This window comes from Lathyrus oleraceus, chromosome 6 (assembly GCF_024323335.1).
Source record: "Lathyrus oleraceus cultivar Zhongwan6 chromosome 6, CAAS_Psat_ZW6_1.0, whole genome shotgun sequence".
NCBI lineage: Eukaryota > Viridiplantae > Streptophyta > Magnoliopsida > Fabales > Fabaceae > Lathyrus > Lathyrus oleraceus.
In genome coordinates, this window is record NC_066584.1 from 438,554,568 (window position 1) to 438,572,786 (window position 18,219).

The following is an 18,219-nucleotide window of genomic DNA, read 5'->3' on the forward strand; positions in this document are numbered from 1 at the left end:
ATGTCGAAGTTTCTCTTGTAAAGCACATCACCATTTAGGTAGAAATTTCCGGCTAATCTTCTCAAAGTCCTTTTATCCTTCAAAGATGCCTCAGGCGGGTAAATCTGACTTTGGAGGAAACACTTGATGTCATAATACCACGGCTTTTCGTCTCTGATCTCTTCAACAGCAAACACATGAGTTGGCCTATCAAGACGCATCACAATCAAGGTGGGAACTTCATTCCAATATTTTACCATAATCATTGATGACAACGTTGTAAGAGTATCTGCCATCTGGTTTTCATCTCGAGGGATATGATGAAACTCAACCTTTGTAAAGAAAGTTGAAATCCTCTGTCATGCCCCAATTTTGTCCGGTCGTTTGTGGTTTACCCATGAGATCTTTTTATTTCAAAGGACCATTTGCATAAGTGTGTTCATAATCTAAAATGTGGTTTGAATCTTTTTACATTACTAATCCAAAACCTATTTTTTCTATTAGTAAGTATTAAGAGCCACGTTATTATTTCTATGATCATTATTTACTAGTCCGTTTACACATCCCAAATATTTATACCAAGTTCTAAGTTCTTCATAGGTTCCCAAAATGAAATTTGCATTTTTTTTAGAAACATGTATGTGTCGTTTTTAAATTAAAAGTTTCATATTTAGATTTTTTGTATTTAAAATAGAATTGTGTTGTTTTTTAAAGTCCCATATTTAGATTTTTGTATATAAAATAGAATTGTGTTGTTTTTAAATTAAAAGTCCCATATTTAGATTTTTATATTTAAAATAGAAATTTGTTTTTAAAATTAAGTCAATATACTTAAATTAGAAATTTGTTTTTAAATTAAGTCATTATATTTAAATTAGAAATTTGTTTTTTAATTAAGTCATTATACTTAAATTAGAAATTTGTTTTTAAATTAAGTTATTATACTTAAATTAAAAATTTGTTTTTTAATTAAGTCATTATACTTAAATTAGAAATTTGTTTTTAAATTAAGTCATTATACTTAAATTAGAAATTTGTTTTTAAAATTAAGTCATTATACTTAAATTAGAAATTTGTTTTTAAATTAAGTCATTATACTTAACTTAGAAATTTGTTTTTAAAATTAAGTCATTATACTTAAATTAGAAATTTGTTTTTAAATTAAGTCATTATACTTAAGTTAGAAATTTGTTGTTTTTAAAAGTTGAAATTGATTAGCATAAATAAATATTGAGTTAAATTTTGAAAGATTAAAAGGTTGAATACATAATTATTAATGGTCATTAGACTTTTAATTCAATAAGTTACATAAGTCCAAATACACATTTTGTCCTTAAAAAAAAACTAAACTAAATAGTTATATTTTAACTAAGTAGAATTTGCTGCAAAAAGGTCCGTAATACTAATGGCCAAGACTAGCACGCCTCCAAGTGTACTGTCCTACAACCTATTTTTTTCTTCCCATTCCATCAAAGCCACCTCAGAGCTGAAACCTGCAGAGAAAAATAGCTTATTTAAAAAGCACTTTTTAAAAGCACTTAAAAAACTGAAAAAACGACTAATCAAATTACTAAGTTCAAAGCTTTATCCAGAGGATTAATTGGAACATCTGAAAAGGCATTGCAACAATGGCTTAAATAAGAACAAATCAAATCCCACATTATCTGGGATGACAAATTGAAAAAGAAAAGAGTTTTTTAAAACTGATAAAATTCTTCATAAAACGTGGATGAGGCGTTAAGAACAACAGATGACAGTAAGAGATTTTTCAAAAAAGAAACTCTAAACATAACAGCAAACACAGTCATAAACACATCAAAGTTATTTTTCTTCAAAAACCCAAAATCAAGAACAACATAAACACACCAAAGTTATTTTTCTTCAAAACCCAAAATCAAGAACAACCTAAACACAAACAGAGTTTTCTTTCAAAAACCATAAAGAACACAACAACAAGAAATTTCTCAAAAAAAAAACTAAAAACTTACGGAAAAGCAAGAGGAAGGTAGTTCACCTCACTGAAGAGTCGCTCGCCGAAGAGAACCGTTGCCGGCATCCGGAGGATCTCACCGAACCCGAAGATTTTCAGAACTTCCGATTTGGTAAATGATTCACCTCTATCTTCCTCCATGGGTTCCCTTTTTGTAGATTTTTCGGTTGAGTTTGTTTTCGTATGATTTTATGTCGTGTGGCTCGAACTTATGAGAAGGAGAAAGAGGGAAGTGGTTCATGAAACAGAGTTAGGGAAGAGAGAGAGTGAAGCGACGGAGAAGAGCGGAGGCTCCGCCGTGAGCCGCCGCCTCCGATCGTCTTCTCCAAGAGAGAAGAAATTTAGGGTTCGTGAAAGGAGGCGCTCTGTACAGAGCCCTTTCGTTCGAGTTTGGTACGAAGAGAGAGAAAAGCTTTTGAATAAATGACGTTTTATTTTCCTATTTTCTTTTTTAACCGTGTTTGATATTGGTGAGGTGGCGGTGAGGTGTGTCACCAACCCTGGATACTTGTCACCGTTCAGAAAAAGAAGCCTCCTAGGTCAACAAGTTTGACCAGACCCTTCATGGGTTGTTCCTTTGCTCTTAGGCCCATGTTCCCCGATTGTTCACACCCCCATAGCTTAGAATAGAACAAATACTATTGTTAATATTACTTTATTTTATTTTCGAAATTATAATTATACTATTGTTGATATTATTTTATTTTATTTTCGAAATTATAATTATACTAATGTTGATATTATTTTATTTTATTTTTGAAATTATAATTATACTATTGTTAATATTATTTTATTTTATTTTTGAAATTATAATTATACTATTGTTAATATTATTTTATTTTATTCTCGAAATTATAATTATACTATTGTTAATATTATTTTATTTTATTTTCGAAATTATAATTATACCATTGTTAATATTTTTTTATATATATATATGGTAAATATGTAATTATATTACTATTATTATTATTAAAAAATAAATACACAATTATATGGTTGTTATCATTATTAATATTTAATTATTTGGTTATATTCTTTTTTTTTTGTTACTACTTATTATTTAATTAAAATAAAATAATTAGTTAAACATCCAATTAATTAATTGACTATAGAATCACAAATGACCTTCATAATTTAGATGTTTATTTATCTTAAGGAGTGTATGTGCATGATTATTCTTTATCTATTTGTTTATATTGAACCTTGAGCGTACACAAAATAATATGTTATAATTGTGACAAAATCACGTCGCTTTCATCGATTTTAAAATAATCCGAGCCGATTTCAAATAAAACCTCTCGATTCAAAGTCGAGCCCGTTTTTCAAAACACCTATGTAAGTCGATCGCTTGTAAAAGCATCGCCATCAACCTCACATGGCGTACTCTTGGGCTTTCTTACAATAAGACCTACTCGGTTTTAATTAATCGATTAAATGGACCATTCACTAAATAAATTCAATTCATTCACAAGAATGCAATTTTTAAAACCTCGATCCGACATCGAAAGTTAAATTAAAATACTTAATCACATCTAAACGACACTTCATTTGAAAATGAAAAGGGGGATGGTTTTGAGTTTTCAACTCCTCTCCTCGATTATTTGAATACGAGTTTTTTTACTCGGTTAGTCAAATGGTCGTCATTTCTAATCCATTTAAGCACAAACAAATCAAATCCTTTTATAACAAGAAACTAAAAGGGAGATAACTTTGAGTCTTCAATTTTTTCTCCATGACTATTTGAATACAAGTTCTCTTACTTGGTTATTCAAATAATTGTCGTTCCTCTACAAACTTCTAAACCCGATTAAATCAAATTATTTTCATAATAAGCTAAATGAAAAAGGAGATGACTTTGAGTCTTCAACTTCTCTCCTCAATTGTTTGAATACGAGTTCTCTTACTCGGTCAGTCGAACAATTGTCATTTTTCACCAACTTATACCGTAAGTCAAATAATTGTCGTTCCTATACCAACTTTCAAACCCGACTAAATCAAATTATTTTCACAGTAAGCTAAATGAAAAGGGAGATGACTTTGAGTCTTCAACTTCTCTCCTCAATAGGTTGAATACGAGTTCTCTTACTCAGTTAGTCGAACTATTGTCATTTTTCCGCAAACATACAACCTAATCAAATCATTTTCTTAACAAACGATACGAAAAAGGAGATGGTCTTGAGTTTTCAACTCCTCTTTTCAAATGTTGGATATGAGTTGTTTTACTCAGTCATTCAAGTATTTGTCGTTCATGCTAAAATACATCAACCATACGCAAACTTATTTTCGTAATCACTCAGATGAAAAAAGAAAGCAATCTAGAGTCTTTTATTCCCTTTCCCGATTATTAGGATACGAGTTGTCTTACTCGATTATCCGAGTATTCGTCATCCATTTAAAACACCTTAATTATTATCAAATCCTTTCTATAATTAAGGATGAAAAAGAAAGTGGTCTAGAGTCTTTTATTCCCTTTCCCGACTGTTAGGATACGAGTTGTCTTACTCGACTATCTGAGTGATCGTCATCCAACCAAAAACATATCAACCAATCAAAACATCCAACATATTAATCCCACTTGTCACCCTCGTGTGATCAAAACTCTTTTCAAAAAGAACACTATTTAATCCTTTCTGATGCGCACAACAAACAAATGCTTAAGCCTCCGCCGAGAGTAGACAAGCCAACGTTTAGCCTTTAGGATGCGATCTAAACAGTCATTCATTAAAAGACACCAACAAACCATAGTTCCCCGAACTACGAATGCTCTGACTTCCTTATTACACCATAAGGATACGTATGCAGGAGATTACTGTATCTTCGCGAGCACACTAATAAAAAACCTCCCTTTTCCCTTTCTGAGGTTCTCATCCACTTTTATTTTTAATATTTTATAACCCAAAGATAACAAACAAACATAAATTAACACTCGAAACGCAAATTAGAACTAAAAGGTTCCCGTTGAGTACAACGGACGTAAGGGGTGCTAATACCTTCCCCTTACGTAATCCACTCCCGAAGCCGAATATGGTTGCGACGACCATTATTCTATTTCCTAAAGGTTTTATTGATATTTTCCTATTCCTTCACTGGGATAAATAAAGTTCGGTGGCGACTCTGTTCGAACATAAATATTTTTCGCGTCCATCACGAGGGATCGTATTTTTCGAGATGCGACATCCTCCTTGCGTAATCTCTATATGGTGTCAAACCGGGTTGGTTCGTATCCCATTCACCTTTGATCTAATCCACGACCAAAGCTGAATCTCCATAGACATCTAAATACTTGATTCTGAGATCAATGGCCTCTTCAAGCCTCATAATGCAAGCTTCATATTCTGCCATATTATTTGTACACTTGAAAGCCGATCTAGATGTAAATGGAAAATGCGTGCCTTGAGGAGTAATAATCACTGCCCCAATGTCATTACCATACTGATTAACAGCTCCATCAAATACCATTCCCCAACGGGAACCAGGTTCTGGCCCTTCTTCAAGCAATGGTTCATCACAATCTTTCATTTTCAGGTACAAGATCTCTTCATCAGGAAAATCAAACTGCACTGACTGGTAATCTTCAATTGGTTGGTGAGCCAAATGGTCAGCCAAGACACTACTTTTGATCGCTTTCTGAGATCGATATTCGATATCATACTCTGATAACAATATTTGCCAACGGGCAATCCTCCCAGTTAAAGCAGGCTTCTCAAATATATACTTGATCGGATCTATTTTTGATATCAACCAAGTGGTACGATTCAGCATATATTGACGCAGACGCTTAGCAGCCCAAGCCAATGCGCAACAAGTCTTCTCTAGCATAGAATACCGAGTCTCACGATCGGTGAATTTCTTACTGAGGTAGTAAATTTCAAATTCTCTCTTTCCAGTTTCATCTTGCTGACCAAGAACACAACCCATCCTATCTTCAAGCACAGTCAAATACATGATCAACGGTCTTCCTTCAATAGGTGGAGACAAAATTGGAGGCTCAAGCAGATATTCTTTGATACTGTCAAAAGCTTTCTGGCAATCTTCGGTCCAATCACAAGACTGATCTTTCCGAATAAGCTTGAATATAGGCGCACATGTGGCAGTCATGTGTGAAATGAATCTTGAGATATAATTCAAGCAGTCGAGAAAACCTCTGACTTGCTTCTCAGTTTTGGGTGCAAGCATCTCTTGTATTTATTTGACCTTGGCAGGATCAACATCAATACCCTTTTCGCTGATAATAAAGCCCAGCAACTTACCAGAACGAACACCAAAAGTACACTTATTGGGATTCAAGCGGAGTTTATACTTCCTCAAACGTTGGAATAGCTTCAACAAATTCTCAACATGTTCCTCTTCATCAATGGATTTAGCAATCATGTTGTCAACATAAACTTCGATCTCTTTCTGCATCATATCATGAAAAAGAGTAGTCATTGCCCTATTGTAAGTTGCACCAGCATTCTTCAAACCGAAAGGCATCACTCTATAACAAAATGTTCCCCAAGGTGTAATGAATATGGTCTTCTCCATATCTTTGGGTGCCATCTTGATCTGATTATATCCGGAAAATCCATCCATAAACGAAAAGACTTTGAATTTAGTTGTATTGTCTACCAACATATCAATGTGTGGCAGAGGGAAATCATCTTTCAGACTGGCTTTATTCAAATCTCTATAATAGACGCACATGCGGACTTTTCCATCTTTCTTCGACACAAGCACAATATTGGCCACCCATTGTGGATACTCGGCACTCACAAGGAAACCGGCATCAATCTGCTTTTGCCCTTCTTCTTGGATCTTCACTGCCATATCAGGATGCGTTCTCCTCAATTTCTGCTTGACTGGCGGATATTCTAGCTTCAACGGTAATATATGCTCCATAATCTCAGAATCCAAACCAGACATGTCTTGATAGGAGCAAGCAAACACATCTGAATATTCTCATAGAAGATCAATCAACCCCTTCTTAACATCTGGACACAGTCGAGACCCAATCTTGACTTCCTTCACCTCATCTTCGGAACCCAAGTTGACTAGCTCAATCTACTCTTCGAATGGCTGAATGGCTTTTCCTTCATGCTCAAGAAGACGAGACAAATCATCACTCACTTCTTCATCACTTTCCTCATCATCCTCAAACACAGGGAATTCAAATTTTGGATAAGGAGAAGGATCATTGTATTCAATGGGGTTAGAAACCAACCTGCATAATAATTTGATATTTTTATTAATTTGTGACCAAATATTATGCAGATGGACAATTATATTGTTTATTTATGTTTTTTTGTGATTACCATTTTCATAATAAAGCGAAAAGTAAAAACAAAACATCATAGATATGGATGAATAAAATTATATTTTATTAATGACCAATTTGAAATTCCCAAACTATGCTCACTTCTCCCTTAGGCATAGGAGAAGGATTTTCAAAAACAAATAAAAGCAATTACTTAGATTGATGCATAATAACAGGAATATCAACAGCAGTCCAATTGTTGCAAGCCTTTCCATGCGTCATAAAATTGGTGCAATCTTCCTCTTCATCATCCCCTAGCACAATAGCTAAGTGTTGTTCATTTCCATGAATGAACCCTCCGCTACGGAAACTGAGTTGCGTATCCTCTGATCTAACAGTTGTCGAACCTTGTTGGAAACCCAAACTGGATTTGTTCTTGTTATCGGAGACCTCTACCATTCGCCCCCACTGATCAACATTTCCTTCTTCCACAATCCTCCTTGCATCTTTAAATGAGGACATGGGTGCCCCAACTTTCATTTCAACAGAAATAGATAAGGCTTGGAATGAAGTTCCAACCTCATCCTCAGCTTCAACATAAGAGAAAGATGACAGGTGGCTGACTAGCAGTGCCTTCTCCCCGCCAACAATAACTAGCTTCCCATTTTTGACAAACTTGAGTTTCTGATGCAACATGGAGGTAACAGCTCCTACCTTGTGGATCCATGGCCTTCCCAACAGACAACTGTAGGTCGGGTGGATATCCATTACTTGAAAAGTAATTTAGAAGTCACTTAGACCTATCTTCACTGGAAGGTCCACTTCACCAATCACTGTCTTGCGTGAACCATCAAAATCCTTGATGATTACGCTGCTATATCTCATAGGCGCTCCTTGATATGATAGCTTCAACAATGTTGACTTTGGCAGCACATTCGACGAAGATCTGGTGCCAACTAGTACATTGGTCAAAGCGTCATCTTTGCAATTCATGGAGATATGTAGAGCCAAGTTATGATTCCTATCCTCCTCAGGGAGTTCTTCATCACAGAAACCGAGATTATTACAGGAAGTGATGTTAGCCACAATATGATCAAACTGATCCACCGTAACATCATGTTCCACGAAAGCTTGCTCTAGAACTCTCTGCAGTGCTTCTCTATGTGCTTCTGAATTCATCAACAGAGACATTATTGAGATCTTCGAGGGGGTTTGGAGCAGTTGCTCCACCACGTTGAACTCACTCTTCTTGATCAGTCTAAGTACCTCATCATCATCATTAAGCTTCAAGCCGCTGGATTCATCAGACTGACACCTTGGAGCACTAACAGATTCTACTACAGGCAATTCCATCTTCTTGTTAACAGATATATCCTCCACATTCTTTGGGAATACCGGCCCAAACACACGTCCACTACGGGTCACCTTAGTAACATCAGCAATGGTGGGAATACCGGCCCAAATATAAGTTTATTTCCACCTCAATAAACTATTTCGCTTGATTTCCAATGAGGAATCATTGTCGCCTTATTAGTGCACTTTTGTTGATTCCCATAAGGAACCATTACCTCTTTATTAGGTTATTATGCTCGAATTCTGATGAGGAATCGTTGTTGCCTTAACATGATATTTTATTGGATTTTTTATGAGGAGTTAAGGCCACTCTAAGAGGAAATCTCAACATAATGAAAGTTGTCATTTCCCCTCAGGACTATGCCATATTGAGTGCCTTTAACCTATGAATAATAGAAAAGCAATAAAACTAAAACTTGATAAGCATATTGCCCAAAGGCATAAATAATTTTACTTGAAAACCACAAAAGGCAATAATACAAAAACACCTACATAGGGAAACAGTATAAGTAAGTTACGAAAATACATAAGGATTTTCTAGGGACTAAATTACAACAACAAAGCAAAGGCCTAGAGTTGGGTGGGATGGACTCACCTTCTTTGTGAATGAGCCCTTACTTATTGATATTATCGGTCTTTGGGGTATTGATATTCTCCTTCTTAATGGAGTAGACTATTGATCAAGTACATCTTTCTCATCCACCAGCTAACTATCCTTAACAATTTTGAATAAGTCAAGCTCACTCCAATACAGGTCTGGGTAGAGGTGAGCTATTTGCGCCTTGACCCTCTCAATAGCCTTATCAGCAGTGTCGACTACCTCGCCCTTAACATCGACCAAATCCTCTTCCAACTTTTTCTTGAAAATAAAGTTTATTTGGGTGGACTCTTTCAACATTTCAAGCTTGTCTTTTACTTAGGCAAGCTCTTCTCCAAGCTTCTTGGAGGATTCATCTTAACTCTTCAACGACTCCTTCAGCATCGCATTATCACGCTTTTCAATAGTGGACTTCAATGATTTCTAGGTTTGGGTGAGTGCATCTTCTGTGAGTCCTTCAACATTACTTCTCTGTCTCGCTCAAGAAGACGTGGTTGAATTTCTTTCATTGACACAGGGTCATCCGTCCAATATAGTGGAAATTATTTTTCACGGATCTTCTCAATCATCGCCATGGAACGATTATCTCGCATATTTACTCTCATAAACCTATTTTTACATTACTTGTATTTTTTCAAAGTAAGGGTGAAGAGAACCCTCCCGAGAAGGGAAACTAAGGTCACCCAACCACCATTGCTTGCAGTCTTAGTTTCATTGAACAAGAAAAAGATGCCTACCATAGGCGCGACTTCTAGATGGTTACTGAGAATCTAAAACACCCTATAAATGCCTATCCGTTTCAAAATATTTGAGATAGGGTGACATTACTGGTCCAAAGGATCTCGGACTTAAACACGGTAAAGAGAATCAGTACCCCTAAGTCATAAAGTAATGGGGATATACATATATAAGACATTTCCCTTAGAGTTAATGGGGGGCGTCATATTAACCTTCTCCTCTTCGGAATGGAATTCTAGTACAATATCTTCGTCATCGCTCAAACTAGATAGATTTATGTTCCTACGAAAGGAAATCATCTTATCCTCAATTGTAGAAAAAGTTCGAAAATCCTCGGCGCCCGGGCGTTTTGAAGAACTTGATGTCATTAGTGGTATTGTTTGTCCTAAGAAAGAATATGGAAAAATATTATCATTATTACTACTATAATCATAAATTATATCGTAACTGCCAAGCATTCTTAACTTTACAAGGTTATAGTCAACCATCCCATTAAGCTGCCTCGCATTCTCTACATAGTGTCTTAACTTCTCCAAAACTCTGTTGCGGGTAATAGGTTTTATGATGTTATTTTTATCTAACTCTCTAATAATCGTCATTCCCAGAAAAAGGAAAAGTTAAATGAGAAGAAAAGATTCAATACCTGAGTATGTCAATTGATGATAATGGTAGGGATGAACGTGAAGAAGACAACTTCTTAATGGAAGGAATATTAGGTGTAGAGAAGGAAGTGGAAAGAACGTTGAGACTCGCCTATTTATAAACCCATGCACATATGCCGAGTAGGCCTTTATTACCAAGCATTAGGTTTACGCCTACTAGTGGGTGGCAGAACATCCCACGACCCAGATTCACGCAGCAATTTGACCAATGTCTCGCATCATTTGCGTCTTCCAAAACAAACTCATCATAACAAAGCATTAAATGCTTCATGTTTCTCTCACACTTTAGGCACTTGTCCTCCAAATCTTGCTTGAGAGACTCACCCTTAAAGTTTCGCTTGAGGGACTCGCCCCTCTAGAAAGGGATTCTTGTTTATCTAGTTTATATCACTTCACTCTTCTTAGGTCTTCTGCTTCAGAGAATATGGACTGAGATAACTTTGATTAGTCTTGGAAGAGACCGATACATGTCATGTTCGACCTTAAAATGGCATAAGAGAGCATAAGGAAAGTTAGGGCAACCTTAGGAGGCGTGGGTCGTCTAACCAATACCATTTCTCCTAGGGCATAGGTCGTCGGCCCAATACCATTTCTCCTGGGGCATGGGTCACCTGACCCAATGTGGTATGAGCCTAGCTGAGGGTACACAAAGACGAGTCTTGCTACATCATAGGAGGAAAAAAAACGTCATTGTTATAACTTCAAGGAGGAACCTCTCTTCCTATGAAGGAGGGGAGGCTAAGTCTCCATATCTCCATGTTCTTGGTCAAACAGTTGGGTTGGAATCGGTTTTTCACCAACAACTTAACCCGTGAATCGTGGCTATAAGTATTTCAACCCTTAAAGTTGATAAGGCATTCACTTTTCACTCATTCCGCACCATAAAGCCCTCTTGTTCCCTCCTTCATAAGTAGGATTCACATCATAAGTATAATTGAGTACTTCAAATCGTTAACATAAATATGATATTGTGGATTCATTTTCCCATTTCTCATTTGAAATCCATAGCTAATTATAGGAGTGCTTTTTTTACATAAGATAGCTTTTGGTTGAAGAAAAATAAAGGGGACTAGAAGAGAAATATTTTGGAATTAATCACTGTGTTTGACTTTTATATTGTCTAGTGATAATCTTTATACTAAGTTTGATTTTTATATCATGAAACTTACATTCACGTGGTTAGAGACCGATAAAGTGAAGACTTTTTTGGAAGGATCAAATATTCCCATATGTTTGGAGCAAATTTTGCAGTGGCTTGAGTGGAACTTAACGATTACTAAGAATGGTAATTCAGTATATGAACTATGAAAGATACAATTTGGTCTTTTAGAGGCACATCATTTTCAGACATTCTTTTCTTTTCTTTGTGGGTAACCAATTAACTTTATTACTTCTACGGGGCTTTGATGATTATTATTCGCGAGCTTGAAAATTTCTCTTATAGATGGTGATGTAAGATGAGCAAACTCGCCTCGTTTTGTTTCTTCATATAATTTCCTTTCATATAAAAAATAGCTTTTAAATTATTTCTCTCCTCTTTGAAAAAAAAAACAGTGACTAGTTTTTTACAGTTTCCTCTTTAGGAGTAAACAAAATATATCATTAAAGTCACTCCCATTTGCTGAAACCCACCTTCATCATCGTCAAATATGAACATATTTTGTGTATCTCCCTCCCCATCACTGTATAGAGAAACCCGTAAACGATAAAGATTGAAATGAATGAAAAATGTACAATCCCATAGTAGAATTCTATCACACACAACGGTTTTTTCACTCTAGATTCTCCTTATCCAAACACAGTTGATCTGACTTCATTGTCTTTGAAGCAGCAACAGTTGTTTCATCAGATATAACCACAAGGAAGATAACAGAAGACTTATCGGGTAAAACATATGTGTGTTAGCTTGCATAACTAAAGGCAAATCCAACTCAACATATTGATATTTTCTTGCCTGAAAGTTGTAGCAGAGGATTTCACAAATTTATCAAACCCAAGCCACAAGGTCAATCACTATGTCAACCAACTGCGGCGAAAAATAATACAATTGGCTAATTGAGGGAAGACAACATTTCCAATTTAGCAAGAAGAATGGAGGACAGGATGATATACCCGGTACAGAAAGAATTGACTTCACACCCAAAATATATGTAGCAGTGATATCTTCTATTATTCTGCCACATACCAAATTCATGCGTCAAAGCCGGCACCAGTCCAGCCATGAGCAGAAGATCTACCCTTGGACACAGCACCGATTCCCTTTCCTTTTAATTGGAAGTTGACTTTCTTTTTATTTCTACCTTCGCCTTCATTAGGAGGTTGCTGATTAGGTCTATCTGTCACTGCAACTTTTTGACCATTACTTTGATCAGTATTAACACTTGCTGCTGATCCCCCACTTGATTCCCTGGCGTTGGGATTAGAGGAACTATCCTGAGAAGTACTTTCTGATCTCCCATCCTAACACAATACAAGTGCATGATTTAACATTTACTTGTCTAATACGAAATATGACTGGACAAATTAGGTGCATAGCTTAGAAAAACACCAATAACTATACAGCTGTAATAATGCTTATAAAGCGAGAAAAACATACATGATTAGTTGTTATGTGACTTGGATTCAAAGCTTCCAATCGTCTTTTTAATTCCGCCAGCCGAGAAAACTGAGACTGACTGCTCTCTTGAACCTATATAAGATTGTTAGTATCAAACAACCAGCTTAAAAGTAGGCATATTATTATATCTTTATTCAACAATCAATTTACCAAATTGCTCAAATCTTCACATAGCTTCTCCTTTATCGCTTCCTCATCCTTAACTGCTTGCTCAGCTGATTCCAATGCCTGCAGCACAAGCACTCAAGACATCAATTATATTTTAAAAGGTATTTGGCAATACTCATTGATATTTTAGTGGATCAAATCTCTCACACTACGAACGGGAGCATAAGATTGAAAAAAACAAATGATTCAGAGATCTTGTGTTCTAGATGGTATTTAGTACAGTACCACACCAATATCTTGTGCTCACCTTAATAATGGGAACATAGGACTGTGAAAAAAGCAAATGAAAAAGAAAACAAATAGCCAGTCAATTTATTTGTTATTCACACAAATAATGATTTAGAGATCTTATTTTAATGAATATAGTATTCCTCATTCAACAAATAAAAAAAAAAAACAGGATGAGGGAAACTACTTATGTAAATTTCATAAAACTTGCACTGAGTTATCAGGACTGATCACTAATGTGTTTAAAAATGTTCTCTCCTATTGATGTGATCATTACTGAGTAAGAATATATCTTGATGCACCGTCTAGCTTTACTCGGTAAATATGAATGACAAATGTGCAGAACATGCCAGTCAAAATGCATACTACTTATATCAACACGAAAACAGATCAATGCCTTGAGCACTTAACAATCATCCAGGAGTTTATTAACATATAGTGAAAAGATCTGAAGTCATGGTAGAAGGTATTAGAGGAATAGATCAAGTCTAACTAACAGCAGCAAGCTCATGAGAGCTTACTGCAGACCTAATGCATAGTAGTCGTACCTTGTAACTAACTGTCTAACACAGTTAGAAACAGTTATAGCCAGCCTAGCAAACTGACTGAGATGTGTCGGTCAGTGCTAGCCCGTGACCTGATTCGAGAATCATGAGCAATATTGAGAATTCTAACATGGTATCAGTTGAGCCTCACAATGATCTCTTCTCAGAATCTCGATACAGTGCTCACAACCACGTCACTGCCGGCGCCATTGCTGACATTGCATTCTTCGTCTTTGCCCACTTTGTTTTCTGCTGCCTCCTAAAGTGTCAACAAGTCGAGCTAGTGATCCAAGCTCACAAGCTTCATGACTACCTTGTTAACCCTAAGATTCCTATCAAGCTTGCACCGATTGCAGATGCAGAATCAAACTCAATATCCAAAGAATTCAAAGTCTGGGAGCAATAGGATCAACTCCTTTGGCTTCAATCTACAATCTCCAAAGATATGTCACGTCCTACGATACAAACACTCGCGGCGACTCTAGGATAAAATACATGCATATTTCCAACAGCATGTTAATGCAAAATTATGCCAACTGTGCTCTGAACTCAGACACTAAAGGCTTGAAGGTTGCTCAAAATCGATTCAATCATAAGCTCCATTCACGCAATTGGTGAGTCAATCTCACCTCGTGAACACTTAGATGTTATACTTGAAGGACTTCCTCATGATTTTGAATCCCCTATATCCCTGATTAGTGGAAATTTTGGCTCCATCTCCATAGAAGAAGTAGAAACTCTCCTTGGACATTAAACACGCCCTGAAAGGTTCAAGAAACTATCTCTGCCTTAAGTAAAACTTGCATCATCTACTAGTCCTGCTTTTGATCACAATGCAAATTCCATCTCTGATTTTGATGACATCCAAGTCAGAAACTCTGATGACATTCTACTTAGTTCATTAATGAGAGGTAGCAAGTCTCATCATGGTGGTCATGGTGGCAGAGGACGTGGTAGTCGTTGTTCCATTCAATACCAGGTTTGCCATAAATTTGGTCATGATGCTTCCATTTGTTTCAATCACTTCAAAAGAGATTACATGCCACATGCACCTCTAGCTCAAAGCTCACAGGGTAATTCCTATAACCCTAACTCCTATAGCTCTCCTTGGTCTTCTGCTAGCACACAAACTCCATCCACTGGTAGTATCTATCGACATTCATCTATGCCATGTTAGCCAGCTATTCTCCATGCCTACCTTCGCTAATTCCCCTCAATTTCCCATGATGCCTTCTATTACTAGTGCCCCCTAACCCAGGCCAGAGGCAATGATGGCCAACTCTGATTCTGCAAGTTCAGTGAATTGGTACTTTGATTCAGGTGCATCTCACCAGTCACCTCCAATGAACATCCAACAATCGTCACCTTTTGAAGGTCCTAATGAGATTATCACAAGCAATGGCCAAGGTTTGTCTGTCCTTTCAACTGGTTCCTCAAAAATCAACCCTAATTTCCCTCAATTTCCCATGATGCCTTTTATGAGTGGTGCCCCCAAAAGCAAGCCAGAGGCAACGATGGCCAACTCTGATTCTGCAAGTGCAGTGAATTGGTACCTTGATTCAGATGCATCTCACCATGTCACCTTCAACGAACATCCAACAATTGTCACCTTTTAGAGGTCCTAATGAGATTAATCATAGGCACATGGCCAAGGTTTGTCTGTCCTTTCAACTGGTTCCACAAAATTCAATTCTTCTTTAAACTCCAAATTTCAGTTAGTTTGAAATAATCTATTACACGTTCCAACTCTCACCAAAAATCTACTAAGTGTTAGTCAGTTTACCAAAAACAATTAAGTCTACTTTGAATTCCATCCTAATCAATGTTTTGTTAAATGTCAGACTTCCAATGAGATTCTTCTCAAAGGATGGCTTGAAAGGGATGGCCTCTACAATTTCCTAGCCTGCTCAGTCAAACTGGACTAGAATTTCTTCTTCTACCAGTCTTGTTATAAATGCATCAACAGAAAATGCTATTTCTTTTTCCACCTGGCATTCTAGGCTTGGACATCCAAGTGTGGATGTTCAACACCTTGAACTCAAATCTTGCAATATTCCCTTCAATAATAAAAGCACAAATGATTTTTGCACTTCTTGTTGTCTAGGTAAATCTCATAGATACTATCTCACTCTTCTATCACCATTTACACAAATTTTTGAACTAGTCTATAGTGATATATGGGGCTTGCACCTTTCACATCCATCATTGATTCTCCTATTATATCACCTTCATCGATGTACACACCAGATTTACATGGATTTACCAAATAAAAAGAAAGTCAGATGCTCTCACCACATTTCAACAATTCAAAACAATGGTTGCAACTCAACTCCCCCTTCAAACTGACTGGGTGGAGAATTCAAACCTTTAAACCTTTTACTCAATTCCGGAATCAGCAGGGTATCCTACATCACCCTATATACCCCACATACTCATCACCAAAATGTAGTACCTTGTAATTAACTGTCTACCATATATAGAAACAATTATAAGCAACCCAACAAACTGACTGACATGTGTGAGTCAGTGCTAGATCATGACCTACTACAACAAGTTGTCGGAAAGATCTATAAATAGATTCAACTCAGTTGTAATGACTAATTCAATCAATAACAGAATATTTCACATAGAATCCAAGAGAATCATGGGTGATATTGAGAATTCTTCTAACAGAGGGTAGTGTTGCTGTCATAATGCAGTACACAACACCATTTAAATGTTAACACGAAAATAGCAGGAGAAACATGGAGAACATTAAGGTAAATACCTTCCGGGCCTGTTCTTCTTTTAACTTGGCTAGACGGATTTTCTCTGTTGATTGTTCTATTTTCTTCCTCAAATGTTCAAGTGCTTAAAATATGCACCATGTAGAAAAGAAAAGAAAAGTCATTTCACTATAACAACATTTTTAAACTTATAATGGAAGGAGCAACAATAACTTTCAGAAACCTGATTTTTTGGGCCCGGCTGTAAGTTTCATCTCAAGCGTGAGATTCGCAAGCTCACGCTCCACATTGCGGATTTTTGAATAGTTTTCTTGAATATATCTGTAAATAATAATAAGACAATAATTACAAAAGAGACTAAGGTGATTTAGTATAGTTACTTGATTGGCTACAAAGGGTTTTCAGGGGCAATAAATAAAGGTGTCTCATCATTCTATATTAACAATACTACAAAAAAAGCATCTACTTTTACTTGTCTCTATAATTCATAAGAATAATTGCTCAGACTTTAAAAAACTGAATCCCCAAAATAGACACTAGTTCTGTATATGTAAACTAACTAACTGAGCTCTCGCTCCATGATCTACATATTTTATACTAAATTACAACCGCTTTCTAAATTCCATGGCATACATTCTACCGGTAGAAACCTTGTAGTGCATACAAAACTCCATATATATCATTACATTTGATTTCAACATTATAATAAAATGACCTAAATTGAAACAATGTGAATAAGTGCAGGCACATTTAAAAAGTTGATAATGCAGCACAAGTTGATTGAACAGAAACAGACAGAGAAGTTACTTATGCAATTGAAGCTGCTCCTCTTCGAAGATCTGCAACAAAATCAGAAGAAAATCAATGAACAACTATACAGTTACAGATTCGAAAACGAGATGTGAGAAGAGAGAGACAAAGAGAACCCTCTCGGTATAGCCGATGACGGAAGCTTCTCTAGCGAGACCATCAGGTCCGATCTCAGGGCGAAGCGAAGGGTTGTTAGAAGCCATTAAGGAACTAGATCAATAGCATTACAGAACTCCGTCGCGTGCCACCGTCAGTGCCGTCGCGGTAGGAACCCGGTTCGACCGTGTTCACCGACGTCCGGTTCGAAAAGGAGCGGTTTGATTTGAAGATCCGAACCGAAAGGGAAAACGGAGTGTGAGAAGATGGCGTTGCAGTGTTGAATTAGTTATTGTAATGGACGATTTAGTCCTTCTCTCGTTTTGCACTTGCACACACGTTACGCAGCAAGAATAGAAAATCATACACGATTTTGCATTTTTCTTGTTTTATGCTAACTACTATTATCAATTATGAAAAATGAGTTTTGTATTAGTATACACACAACATTCTCCTCGCCTAATATTTTTATT

The 18,219-nt window shown here is 36.4% G+C and overlaps 1 protein-coding gene across 2 annotated transcripts; it reads right to left on the reverse strand.

The window, feature by feature from the left end:
- Nucleotides 1–12,243: 12,243 nt before the first annotated feature.
- On the reverse strand, nucleotides 12,244–17,953 carry LOC127092013 (uncharacterized). 2 transcript variants are annotated; one of them, XM_051030783.1, is made up of 7 exons: nucleotides 17,767–17,953; nucleotides 17,648–17,679; nucleotides 17,064–17,161; nucleotides 16,882–16,964; nucleotides 13,324–13,401; nucleotides 13,153–13,245; nucleotides 12,244–13,016 (listed from the first exon to the last, which is right to left on the reverse strand). In XM_051030783.1, the coding sequence occupies exons 1-7, from the start codon at nucleotides 17,851–17,853 to the stop codon at nucleotides 12,747–12,749; spliced, it is 741 nt and encodes a 246-aa protein (XP_050886740.1). In that variant the 5' UTR covers nucleotides 17,854–17,953; the 3' UTR covers nucleotides 12,244–12,746. The 2 variants fall into 2 exon arrangements, with proteins under 2 accessions (XP_050886740.1, XP_050886739.1); XM_051030782.1 differs by having other exon boundaries at nucleotides 17,758–17,897.
- Nucleotides 17,954–18,219: the final 266 nt, after the last annotated feature.

Excerpts from the sequence above, each read along its gene's own strand:
- LOC127092013 (XM_051030782.1), bottom strand. The coding sequence starts at position 17,853 with ATGGCTTCTAACAACCCTTCGCTTCGCCCTGAGATCGGACCTGATGGT. Across the intron at positions 17,162-17,647 it reads GAGCAGCTTCAATTGCATAA|ATATATTCAAGAAAACTATT; the intron begins GTAACTTCTCTG and ends TATTATTTACAG. Across the intron at positions 16,965-17,063 it reads AGCCGGGCCCAAAAAATCAG|CACTTGAACATTTGAGGAAG; the intron begins GTTTCTGAAAGT and ends GCATATTTTAAG.